The 13,334-nt window shown below is 54.7% G+C and overlaps 1 protein-coding gene across 1 annotated transcript; it reads left to right on the forward strand.

The window, feature by feature from the left end:
• Positions 1–949: 949 nt before the first annotated feature.
• LOC132084335 (1-acyl-sn-glycerol-3-phosphate acyltransferase alpha-like) lies at positions 950–9,143 on the forward strand. The gene is made up of 6 exons (XM_059489405.1): positions 950–1,131; positions 5,117–5,250; positions 5,869–6,044; positions 7,675–7,770; positions 8,518–8,590; positions 8,772–9,143. Exons 1-6 carry the CDS (start codon positions 950–952, stop codon positions 8,993–8,995), a joined length of 885 nt encoding a protein of 294 aa, XP_059345388.1. The 3' UTR covers positions 8,996–9,143.
• Positions 9,144–13,334: the final 4,191 nt, after the last annotated feature.

Here is a 13,334-nt window from a genome sequence, read left to right on the forward strand (position 1 = left end):
CATCTAAACTGAACCTGCCAAGCACTCAACCCTGCACAGAATCCTGTGACTGTCACCCAACAGTCCAACACACACACACATCTGGCCCTGACAGGCCAAGGAAACAAAACTCCATCACTTTGGGTAAACAATCGCCATATTGCATTCTACTTTGGCACAAACACAGGCACAGCAAATGAGATATGAATATTCTTGGGAAGAATTGTGCCTTGCTTTTCTCTGTGAAGAGAAATGTGGGGTTACACACCTGGCCCTGACAGGCCAAGGAACCCAAATACCATCACTTTGGGTAAACAATGTCCATATTCCATTTTACTTTGGCACAAACACAAGAGCATAAATGAGATAAGAATTGTGTTTTCTTTCTCTGAGGTTCAAAGAATGTGAAACCCAGAAATATTCTTGGGAAGAATTGTGCCTTGCTTTACTCTGTGAAGAGAAATGTGAGGCTACACACCTGTCCCTGACAGGCCAAGGAAACAAAACACCATGACTTTGGGTAAAAAATCTCCATACTGCATTCTACTTTTGCACAAACACAGGCACAACAAGTGATAAGTAAGAATTGTGTTTTCCCTTTCTCGGAGGTTCAGAGAACGTGAATCTCAGAAATCCTTGGGAAGAATTGTGCCTTGCTTTTCTCTGTGAAGGGAAATGTGGCAACACAGGACAGATACCCAGGACAGGAAGGGTTCAGTGAGCAGCATGTCTGATCTCACCGACCTGGAGTCTTCAATGGCCCAGGAGGTGACAGCAGCGACACCTCAGGTGACTCAGGGTCCCCGTGTGACTCACAGCCACTCTCCACCCCTGGGTGGGTGTCCTGCTTCCACCTGAGCCACTCCATCCTCAGGATGAGCTCCATAGAGAGTCTTCCCCTGGGCCAGCCCCAGCCACCCACACAGGATCCTCCTGATTCACCTGGCCCGGGCTGAGCTGGGGCAGCACCATGGACCTGCTGCTGCTCCAGGGGCTGCTGCTCCTGCCCCTGGCAGTGCTGCTGCTCTACAGGTGCAGCCCCCACATCCAGTTCCTCTGCAAGGTGGCCTTCTTCAACTGCTGGATCGTGGCCTTGGCCACCCTGCTGTCCCCCCTGGCTGCCTTCCGGGGACGCTCCGTGGAGAACATGAGGTGAGTGAGGGATGGGGAAGGAGAGAGCTGGCTGGGGCTTGGCTCAGCAAGGAAATCCTGTGGTTTGTGGCCACAGGCTCTGTCCTGCCCTGGCCAGAACCACAGCTGGGTCACAGAGCCCTGGGGCCAAGGCCGGGGCTGTGGTCACATCCATGGGGCAGTGAAGGGCAGCTTGTGGTATTGCCTGTGCCCAGGGAGGGTCAGGCTATGCTGGAGTTGGGATTTGTGGTCCCTGAGGGATGAAATAACATAAAAGGGATCATTCCTGGCCATGGCAATGTTGGGGTCATCACCTGGGTGGGTAATGGCGGGGTTTGGAGGAACCATCAGGGCAGGGGGCAGATACATGGCCAGTGCTGCGTCCCTGGCTCTGGTTTTGCCCATGGGAGACCCAGGAACAGCACGTTGGCAGAGAGATTGAGGGTGGACAGCCCTGGCACAGATTATTCCATGGCTGCCCCATTCCTGGAAGTGTCCCAGGCCAGGCTGGATGGGGCTTGGAGCAGCCTGGGACAGTGGGAGGTGTCCCTGCCATGGCTGAGGTGGCTCTGGGTGGGTTTAAGGTCCCTTCCAACCCAAACCGTTCCATGTTTTTATGGTTTTGGGATGTCTTGGTGCCATCACCTGTCAGGGGCACAGCCCTGTCCCTGTCACAGCCATGTCCTGATCACAGCCCTGTCCCGACTCTGCTCCCGGGGGTGGAAGCAGGGAGATAGATAACACCAGGGAGATAACAACACTGGGGAGATAACAGCGGGGAGGAGATAACATCTCAGTGTAACACCGGGAGAAGGCATGGGCGCGCTCAGGGTGTTGCAATCCCACTGCTGGATTCCCAGGCAGGATGAGCACAGATGTAATTACACAGGAAAATGTCCCAGCTTGAGAAACTCTGAGGATTTGTGTGGAGGGATCCTGGCCCACAGTGGGAGCGTGGCTGCAGGTTCGGTGTTGTCACCTGGAGGTTCGGTGGTACTGGTCAGAAGTTCAGTGTTATCAGTCCAAGATTTGGTGGTACCGGCCTGAGGTTTGCTATTCCCCATCCGAAGTTCAGTGTTCCTGGTGGTGGTTTGGTGTTCCCAGCCTGAGGTTTGGTGGTACCCGTGATGGTTCAGTGTTATCAGTCTAGGTTTGGTGCTATCAATCGAGGTTCGGTGGTACTGGTTGGAGGTTTGGTGTTCCCGGTCTGAGAGTCAGTGTTCCCAGTGGTGGTTCGGTGTTCCTGGCTGGAAGTTCAGTGTTCCTGGAGGTGGTTTGGTGGTACCGGTGGTGGTTCGGTGTTACCAGTCTGGGGTTCGGTGGTACTAGTCCAAGGTTTGGTGGTACTGGTGGTGGTTCGGTATTACCGGTCTGAGGTTTGGTGGTACTGGTCCCAGGTTTGGTGTTATCAGTCTGAGGTTCAGCATTCCTGGCGGTGATTTGGTGTTATCAGTCCGAGCTTTGGTGGTACTGGTGATGGTTCAGTGCTCCCGGCAGTGGTTTGGTGTTCCTGGTGATGGTTCGGTGTAATCAGTCTTAGGTTCAGTGGAACCAGTGATGGTTCAGTGTTCCCAGCAGTAGTTTGGTGGTACCGGTGGTGGTTTGGTGTTCCCAGAGGTGGTTCAGTGTTATCAGTCTGAGGTTTGGTGTCCCTGATCAGAGGCTCAGTGGTACTGGTGGGGGTTTGGTGTTACCAGACAGAGGTTCAGTGTTACCAGTCCAAGGTTTGGTGTTCCCGGTGTGCTTCATTGTTCCCAGTGGTGGTTCGGTGGTACCGGTCTGAGGTTCAGTGGTACCACCCACTCGGTTCGGTGGTACCGGTCTGAGGTTCGGTTTTCCCGGTGGTGGTTTGGTGTTCCTGACCGGAGGTTTGGTGTTATCAGTCTGAGTTCTGTGTTCCCAGCAGCGGTTCAGTCTTCCCGGTGATGGTTTGGTGTTTTCAGCCCGAGGTTCAGTGGTACCAGCGGTGGTTCGGTGGTACCAGTCTGAGGTTCGGCATTACCAGTCCGAGGTTCGGTGGTACTGGTCAGAGGTCCGGTGTTCCCGGCAGTGGTTGGTGGTACTGGCAGTGCTGCAGCGGTGGTACTAGCAGTGGTTTGGTGTTATCAGCCTGAGGTTCGGTGGTACCAGCAGTGGTTCAGTGGTACTGGTGGTGGTTTGGTGTTCCCGATCTGAGGTTTGGTGTTCCCAGCGGTGGCTCGGTGGTACTGGTGGTGGTTTGGTGTTATCAGTCTGAGGTTTGGTGTTCCCGGCAGTAGTTTGGTGTTCCCGGTGGTGGTTTAGTGTTTTCAGCCCAAGGTTCAGTGGTACCGGTGGTGGTTCGGTCTTATCAGTCCGAGGTTTGGTTGTATTAGTCCGAGGTTTGGTGCTCCCGGTGGTGGTTCAGTGGTACTGAAGGTGGTTCGGTGGTACTGGTGGTAGTTTGGCGTTCCTGGAGCTGGTTCAGTGGTACCGGCGGTGGTTCGGTGTTATCAGTCTGAGGTTCGGCATTATCAGTCCAAGGTTCGGTGTTCCCGGCGGCGGTTCGGTGTTCCCGACGGTGGTTCGGTGTTCCCGGCGGTGGTTCGGCAGTACCGGCGGTTCCGCAGCCTGTCCCGGGTTCTTCCCGGGGAACGCCGGGCTCAACCCGGGCCGCTCCAGCGCTTCCGCCTGGGCGGCGATCCCGAGGGAGGCCGCGCCTCTCCCGCCTTATCAGCGCCGCTTATCTCGTCCCACCGCAGCTCCGTGCCCGCCCAGCTCCCTCTCCTCCGGATCCCGGAGCCTGCGGGATGACGCTTCCCTCTCATTATCCTGGCTTTGGAGCACCGCTCCTCCTCGGATCCTCCGGTATCTTCGAGCCTGCGGTTCCCGAGGGATGGGGGCGATACCGTGGACCCTGTGCTGCCTTCTCCCTTCTCACCTGGTGCTGAGCCCTTCCCTGAGTCCTGCGCTGTCCCCTGGGGGCAGTGACAGATGTGGGGACCCTGGCACAGACCCTCTGTGGGTCGGACAGTGCCGCATTCCAACACCGACGTGTCCCAGGATTTTGTCTCCACGGCTGCTGGAATCCCTGGTGCCCCCTCCTCCCTCCACTCCTCTCATTATTCCCGTCCTGAGCGTCACCCATCGCTGCCATCCCGATATTCCTCCTCCTGTCCAGCCCTCCCGGGGTGTGACACCGCTCAGATCCTTCTCTTCCCGACACTGCGGCTCCGGTGGAGCCATTTGTGATTTCCCATAGGAATGTCCGAGCTGGTTTTCCCTTCCCCCTGCCGCACAAAGCGGTGCAGGGGCGATCCCTGGTGTCCCCCACATCACTGGGGATCTGTCTGTCCCTCTGCCACCCATCCCCAGCTCAGCTCCTCCCTGCTGGGATCCGCCTCTGGCTTTGGAAGTCTGGGATTTCCATCCACACATGGATCCAGCTGAGCACCTGGGGAGGCTCGCCGGGGCAGAGAGATTTTGTCCTCGGTGGGATGTGAAGATCCCATCCCCATCCCCAAACCTCATCCCCATCCCTATCCCTATCCCCAAACCTCATCCCCATCCCCAAACCTCATCCCCATCCCCGTCCCCACCCCCATCTCCTTTCCCGTCCCTGTCTCCATCTCCACCCCTTTTCCCGTCCCTATCTCCATCCCACCCCTTCTCTTTTTGCTTTCCCATCATCCCTGCACATCAAAATCCCGGTTTTTCCCTGCCACCACCTCATGCTGCTCCCTCTGCTCTGAGCCAGGAGCTGGGCTCAGCTCAGGTGGGAGCCAGGCGAGTTCTGAGCCTCACAGGCTGCAAACGTGTGAGAAATCCATCCAAAATTCCTTGAGCCTGAGTCCAGCAGGGCAGCCCAGCCTAACCCCGCCCGCCCAGAGCCGTTCCCCGCACGTATCCCTCTGCCTTATCTCGTTCATTATCTCATCCCTTATGTCGTCCCTTATCTCGATCCTTATCTCGTCCCTTATCTCGTTCCTTATTTCATCCCTTATGTTGTCCCTTATCTCGTCGCTTATCTGGTCCCTTATCTCGACAGGCTCCTGCGGGCGGCGCTCCTGCCCCTCAAGCGCTTCTACGGCATCAGGATGCGGGTGAGGGGCTCGGAGCGGCTGCGGCTGCCGGGCCCCTTCGTGATCGTCTGCAACCACCAGGCTTCCCTGGACCTCATGGGTGCGTGGGGGGGACCCCCGGAATATCTGCGGGCTCCAGGAGTGCGCCAGGATGGATTTGGGGGGGTCAGCACCGGGATCAGGGCAGGGATGTGTGGTGGGAACGGACCAGGAGGGGTTTTGGGACTGGGCTGTGCTGGAGGGAGAGGAGGGACAATGGGAGGGGATGCCACGGGGTGGTCCTGGGATTGGGGATAGCTTAAAACCCTTTAAGTCAAGGCTAAAACAACCCCAACCTGGTCCTATATTAGGGTATAAATTATTAGATAGTGTATAAATTATATTAAGGTATAAATGATTACTTAGGGTATAAATTATATTAGGGTATAAATGATTACTTAGAATATAAATTATAATAGGGTATAAATGATTAATTAATCTGTCCACTGATGTAATTTGGCCTCTCCAGAGAGTTGCTCTCTGCAGTTATCACCTCTCAGGACTGATAATCACCTCTCTGCAATTATCACCTCTCAGGGCTGAGCTGCAGAATTTATTGCTGATATCCAGCTGGTTGGTCCAGCCCAGGGGTTCCATTTCCAAGCAGTTTTCCCAGGTGATTTTTCTGCTGTCACTGCCATGGGTTGGGAAAGTATTAATGGGTGTTCTCCTGCCCCAGGAATGGTGGAGGTGATTCCCGAGCGCTGCGTGCCCATCGCCAAGCGGGAGCTGCTCTACCTGGGCACGGTGGGCTGGGCCTGCTGGCTCAGTGGCATCATCTTCATCGAGCGCCAGCGCAGGGACGCGGCCATCGAGGTCATCACCCGCACTGCCAGCACCATGAGGAGAGAGAACGTGAGGGACACAGCTGGGGGACACCAGGGGGGTCAGGGGCTGTTAATGTGAATGCACAGCAAGCCCCCTGGCAGGGAAGAGCAATGCACCTAACTCAATGTTATTATATGGAGTTATTACTCCATAATTATTACTTTATTTTTACTTTATTGTACTATAATATTACTTTTTAATTACTTTATTATACTATATTATTACTTTATTATACTATATTCTATTAATTATACTATATTCTATATTCTATTAATTATACCATATTCTATTAAAGAATAATTATTATAGAATTTATTATTATATATTAATAGAGTATTAATATAGAATATTAAATAAATTAATACATTGAATGCATTCATATTTATTAATATAATATAATATAATATAATATAATATATTATTATACTATATTCTATTAAAGAATACTATACTATACTATACTATACTAAAGAATACAGAAAGGATTCTTACTGAATGCTAAATGATAATAATGAAAACTCGTGACTCTTTCCAGAGTCCCGACACAGCTTGGCCCTGATTGGCCAAAGAGTGAAAACAACTCACAGCAGAATCCAATGAAACAATCACCTGTGGGTAAACAATCTCCAAACACATCCCAAAGGAGGAAAATACAGGAGAAGCAAATCAGATAATTATTGTTTTCATTTTTCTCTGAGGCCTCTCAGCGGCCTTTCAGCTTCTCAGGAGAAAAATCCTGGGTGAAGGGATTTTTTCAGAGAATGTGAATGTCACAGGCTGTGGGCAGGACTCACCCACCTGAGGTCGGGGTGTCTTGGTTTGGAAAGCCAGGTGTCTGCTAAGGAAGGCAGGAGCCTCCCTTGAAATGGAAAATGCAAACCCCCTCCCTCTGAATTATTATAATTGTGAAATTAAGGGGCTCTCAGGCAAAGATATGGGAGTAGGAATAACAGTTCTTTATTAGGAAACCAAAAAATACAAATGCTATAGTACAAACAAAACCAACAACCATGGACAGAGTCAGACCATGCCCTGCCCCCTGTGTGCCAGGGTGGTGGCACAGCCCCATCCCATGGGGGCTCAGCCCTCCTGCAGTGCCAGCTGTGGTTCTGCTGGAGCAGGGATCCTGCACAAGGGGGGAGTTTTCCTCTGCAGCTCCAGGGCTGCTGGAGATGGGCCTGGGCTCCCTCTGGCCATGCAGGCCAGCAGAAAGCTGCTCCTCTGGGAATGCAGTGGGCAAAGGCTGCTGTGGTGTCCCAAACCTCAGATTGTATCCAGGTAGGAATGCTTGAAATCTCAGATTGGATCCAGGTAGGAATGTTTCAAACCCCAGATTGGATCCAGGTAGGAATGCTTGGCTCCTCCCCTGGGCGGAGCATCTCCCCATGGGATGATGGAATTTGATCAGCCATGCAGGGAGACTCACTAGCCATGGACAGAAGATAATTAATAATTAATGGCCCACGGACAGGAGAGATCTCCTGGAGGGAGGATTGGCTGTGGGAGAGATAAAGAAAATGCCCAATGAACAGAGATAACTGCCTCACTCTAACAGATGGTGATAGAACACACACCCCAACCACACCTTTCAGGGGTCTAAACACAGGGTCACCTCTGTCCTAAAACACGGGGTCACCTCTGTCCCTGTCCCCTGCAGCTCCGTGTGTGGGTTTTCCCTGAAGGCACCAGGAACCCAGGAAGGTCCATGCTGCCCTTCAAGCGTGGCGCTTTCCACCTGGCCGTGCAGGCCCAGGTAAGGAAATGGGCAATCAAATGTTGGACTCAATGGGCTTGGAGGCCTTTTCCAAAATTATTCCTTCCCTTTGGCTCACCCTGGATGGAACAGAGTGGGTGTGAACTCTGGGGCAGAGGGATGGGGGGGGGTTTGGTCCCCAGGGATGGGGGAATTTGGTCCCCAAGGATGAAGGGTTTGGTCCCCAGGGATGGGGAGGCTTGGTCCCCAGGGAGGCAGGGATTTGGTCTCCAAAGATGGGGAGGTTTGGTCCCAAGGGATGGGGATCTTTTGTCCTCAGGGATCGGGGGTTTGATCTCCGAGGAGGGGGGGTTTGGTCCCCAGGGATGGGGAGATTTTCTCCCCAGAGATGAGGGATTTGGTCCCCAGTGATGCAGGGATTTGGTCACCAGGGATGCAGGGATTTGGTCCTCAGGGATAGGAATTTTGTCCCTAGGGATGCAGGGATTTGATCTCCAGGGATGCAGGGGTTTTGTCCCCAGGGATGGGGGTTTTGTCCTCAGGGATGAGGAGCTTTGGTCCCCAGGGATGTGCAAGATTTGGTCCCCAGGGATGGGGGGGTGTGGTCCCCAGAGATAAGGGGATTTGGTTCCCAGGGATGCAGGGGTTTGGTTCCCAAGGATGGAGGGATTTGGTCCCCAAGGAGGGACATGGTGCTGGGCAGCACCAAGGAGGGGCAGGCAGGAGCAGGAGTCCCACCTGGAGAGAGCTCTCTCTGTGGCCCCCTCAACGCTTTGTGTCCTGTAGGTTCCCATTGTCCCCATCGTGATCTCCCCGTACAGGGACTTCTTCAGCCCCGAGGAGAAGAGATTCACCTCAGGTAAGGGATGGGCAGGAATTCCCATGGCAGAGGGCAGGGCTGGCACTGGGGATGAGGCACCTGGGGGTGTCTGAAGGATGCTGAGGGGTGCGGAGGCAGCTGGGGTGGAAGATGCCTGCGGGACTACCCCATTCCTGCTGGGATCCTCTAACACATCTCTGGATTTTCCCTCCTCTCCCAGGGACCTGCACCATCCAAGTCCTTCCCAGGGTGGAAACGTGTGGCCTGAGCCCAAAGGATGTCCCCAAACTGACTGAGAGTGTCCAGCAGGCCATGGCCGAGGCCCTGGCCGAGATGTCCATGAGTGATCACAGGGAGCAGGACATGGAGCAGCCTCTGCTGGGGCCAGGGGAGGACAGGGACAGCCCCCAGGGCCAGGGGGACACAGCCAGGAGGAGCAAATAGGCAGAGGGAGCTCAGGGATATCAGGAAGGTGTCCCTTGTCCCCTGAGGAGGTGTCCTGCAGCCCTGCCACTGTCCCAGCAGGACGGTGCCCTAAGGGAGCAGAGCAGGGCAGGATGGGGACTCAAAACAGAGCAAGGTGCCCCCAAAAACAGAGCAAGGTGCCCCCTTAAAACCCCTTGTTGTGACTGCATCTCCTGGATGTCCCTTTGCCACACCTGGAGCTGTGGTTGTCCCCAAGGATGGCTCAGCAGGGCTGGGGACTCACAGCCCCATTTTCCACCCCTGATTGTTGGGCTCCCCCATGGATTCTCCTTCCAGAGGCTCCTACAAGCTGGAAATGCTGTTTGGGTTCAGCCAGCTCTGAGTGTGTGGCCTGGGGGGGACACGAGGTCCAGGGGAGGTTGCTGGGGGGGAAGATCATCCCAGGGGGGAGAGCACCCTTGGTGCTGAGCTGTGAGCCAAGGGTGGGACATTAAAGAGTTTGGAGCTGGATCTGATGTGTCCTGGCTGTGCTGAGGGGGATCCATCTCCTCAGGGAGACTTCACACTGCACAGGGAGCACCCCTGAAAAGGGAGCACCCTGCACACAGAGCACCCTGCACACAGAGCACCCCTGAACATGGAGCACCCCTGAACACAGAACACCCTGCACACAGAGCACCCTGCTCACAGAGCTCACTGCACATGGAGCACCTCTGAACAAAGAGCATCCTGAGCTAGGAGCACCCTGCACACACAGAGCACCCCGAGCTGGGAGCACCCTGCACACAGAGCACACTGCACAAAGCACCCTGCACACACAACATCCCTAAACATGGAGCACCCTCCTCATGGAGCACCCTGCACACAGAGCACACTGCACAGAGCACCCTGCACACACAACATCCCTAAACATGGAGCACCCTCCTCATGGAGCACCCTGCACACAGAGAACCCAGCACAGGGAGCACCCTGAACATGGAGATCACTGCACACAGAGCCCCCCTGAGCAGGGAACACCCTGAACTGAGCACCCTGCACACAGAGCACCCTGAACATGGGGACCATGCACAAGGAGCACCCCTGAAAAGGGAGCACCCTGCACACAGAGAACCCTGCAGATGGAGCACCCCTGAAACAGAGCACCCTGAACATGGAGCACCCTGCGTGTGGAGCACTCCTGAGCACAGAGCACCCTGCACAGGGATCATCCCTGTACACACAGCTCACTGCACATAGAGCATCCTGCACACAGAGCGTCCCTGAACAGGGAGCACCCTGCACACAGAGAGCACCCTGCACACAGAGAACCCAGCACACAGAGCACTCTGCACACAGAGCACTCTGCACACAGAGAACCCAGCACACAGAGCACCCCTGAAAAGGGAGCACCCTGTACATGGAGTACCCCTGAACATGGATCACCCTGCACATGGAGCTCACTGCACACGGGACACCCTGCACACAGAGCACCCCTGAATAAGGAGAACCCCTGAACACAGAGCACCCTGCACACAGAACACCCCTGAGAAGGGAGCACCCTGCACACAGAACACCCTGAACATGGAACACCCCTAAACATGGAGCACCCTGCAAACAGAGCACCCCTGAGCACAGAGCACCCTGCACACAGAACATCCCTAAACATGGAGCACCCTGAACATGGAGCATCCTGCACACAGAACAACCCTGAGCAGGGAGCACCCTGAACAGAGCACCCTGCACACACAGAGCACCCTGCACAGGGAGCAGCCCCAAACATGGAGCATCCTGCACACACAGAACACCCTGAACAAGGAGCACCCTGCACACAAAGAACCCAGCACAGGGAGCACCCTGCACAGGGAACACCCTGCACGCAGAGCACCCTGAACACAGAGCACCCCTGAACAGAGCATCCTGTACACAGAACACCCTGAACATGGAGCACCCTGCACAGGGAGCACCCCTGAATAGAGAGCACCCAGTACACAGGGCACCCTGCATATAGAGAACCCAGCACAGGGAACACCCTGCAGATGGAGCACTCTGCACACAGAGCTCAGTGCATGCACAAAACACTCTGCACACAAAGCACCCTGCACACAGAGCATCCCCACCCCAGGGCTGGTGTGAGGAGCACATGGCAGGGTGAGGGTTACCCTGGTCTGGGGCTGCCCCTGAGGCAGGGCTCTCCCTGCACCACTAAATGCACAGGAAGAGCATCCACTGAAGCCCCAAATTCCCAGCAACCCCTGGATGGTGCCCACCTGGACACAGTCCCACCTGGAGGTGCCTCTCCATGGCCTGTGAACCACAACCCATCCAACAGCTGGATGGTTCCCTGCAGCCAGGCAGGGGTCTGGGATCTCCTGGCTCCTTCCCAGCTGAGCAGCTCCTGTGCCAGCCCACAGGGTGGCAGCAGGGCAGGGACAGGGCAGGGTGTGGCTGTCCCCTTGTGGGGAGCAGGGTGTGCGAGGTTTCCCTCCCACCCTGGGATAAAAAGTGCAAACCCAGGCACAGAGCTCCGGTTTGGCACCATTCCTGCTCTCAGGAGAGCTGGATTATGGAGGAAATCCTCCTCAAATCTGTTGCAACATCAAACTGCAAAGAGGCTTCCCATGAGGAACAACCCACAGGATCAGGAGATGTCACATGGACATGGCCAAGGGCACAGGAAGGTCCCACGTCCCAGAAAGCTCCTTTAATCCTTTCCTGCTTCCCAGGATTGGCGTCATCTGTCAGCTCTGAGCTGGCCTGGGGGTCTCACCACACCCCTGGCGTGGTTTGGCTGCCCAAAGTTTGGGTCTGGGGGGTTGAGCATCAATGGAGCCATGGAATGGTTTGGGTGGGAGGAACCATAAAGCCCATCCAGGTCTGCCATGGCAGGGACACCTTCCACTGTCCCAGGCTGCTCCAATCCTATCCAGCCTGGCCTTGGGCACTGCCAGGGATCCAGGGGCTGCCCCAGCTGCTCTGGACAAATCCTTGTCGTGCCTGAAGGGGCCCAGCCAGCGCCCTCCCTGGGTTTTCCACTGGGAGTGGGAGGTGAAAGCTTGAGGAGAGGAAAAAACCTTGGCATGGGGGCTCTGGAAACAAATTCTGGTGCTCCAAGGCCTGCCCTGCCTGGCTGCTCTGGGTCCCCATCCCTGCAGGGGTGTCACAGACACATTTTATGAAAAATCCTTTCCTTAGGATTTTTCCTCCTGAGAAGCTGAGAGGCCTCAGGAACAAAATGTAAACAATGGTTATCTGCTGCTGTGGAATGCAACAGGTGCATCTGGGATTGGTCTCATGTGGTTGTTTCTAATTAATGGTCACAGTCAGCTGGCTCGGACTCTCTGTCCAAGACACAAACCTTTGTTATCATTCCTATTCTATCCTTAGCCAGCCTTCTGATGAAATCCTTTCTTCTATTCCTTTAGTACCATTTTAATATAATATATGTAATAAAATAATAAATCAGCCTTCTGAAACATGGAGTCAGATCCTCATCTCTTCCCTCATCCTCGGACCCCTGTGAACACTGTCACAGGGCAATGGCAGAATGGCCAAAATTTTAATATAAAATATATAATTAAATATATAAATATAGAAATTTCTATCTTTATTTTAAATATATATATTAAATAATACTATAAATAATATTAAATAATACTATAAATATATATTAAATATATAAATAAATCAAGCCTTCTGAAACATGGAGTCAGATCCTCATCTCTTCCCTCATCCTGTGGACACTGTCACAGAGGGGTTTCACAGCCCTGTGGAGGCGGCACTTGGGGACAGGGCTCACGGTGGCCTTGGCAGTGCTGGGGGAGCTGTGAGCTCCTGTCCCCCCGGGATGTCTGGCCGGGCACTGACCCTGCCCATTTCCTGCAGGGCTGGGTGAGCTCGGGCCGTGCTCCCTCCTCGTGTCCTTGGCACGGCAGCTCTAGCCCCTCCATCCACCCACGGTCCCTGGGGCTGCTCCAAAGGGCAGGATGTGGGCACAGAGCTGTGTCCAGCAAAACCTGGTCTGGGCAGGCCTGGGGACAGAGCTGTGGTCATCTGAGAGCCCATGGAAAAGGTCAGGCCCATCCATGGCTTCCTGTGGGGCCCTGGCACAGATTCCCAGGGCTGCCCCTGGATCCCTGGCAGTGCCCAAGGCCAGGCTGGATGGGGTTGGAGCAGCCTGGCATAGTGGAAGGTGTCCCTGCCATGGCAGAGGTGGCACTGGAGGGGCTTTAAGGTCCCTTCCAGCCCAAACCATTCCATGACTCCCAGGTTCCCACAGCCTCAGAGGGAAGGGAACTGCAAAACCCCAGAGCAGGGGATGTGCTCAGGACTGTGGGGCTGACGTGGGGCTCCTCAGGTGTCCCACATTCCCACCAGGACA

This window comes from Ammospiza nelsoni, chromosome 26, assembly GCF_027579445.1.
Source record: "Ammospiza nelsoni isolate bAmmNel1 chromosome 26, bAmmNel1.pri, whole genome shotgun sequence".
Classification (NCBI taxonomy): Eukaryota; Metazoa; Chordata; class Aves; order Passeriformes; family Passerellidae; genus Ammospiza; species Ammospiza nelsoni.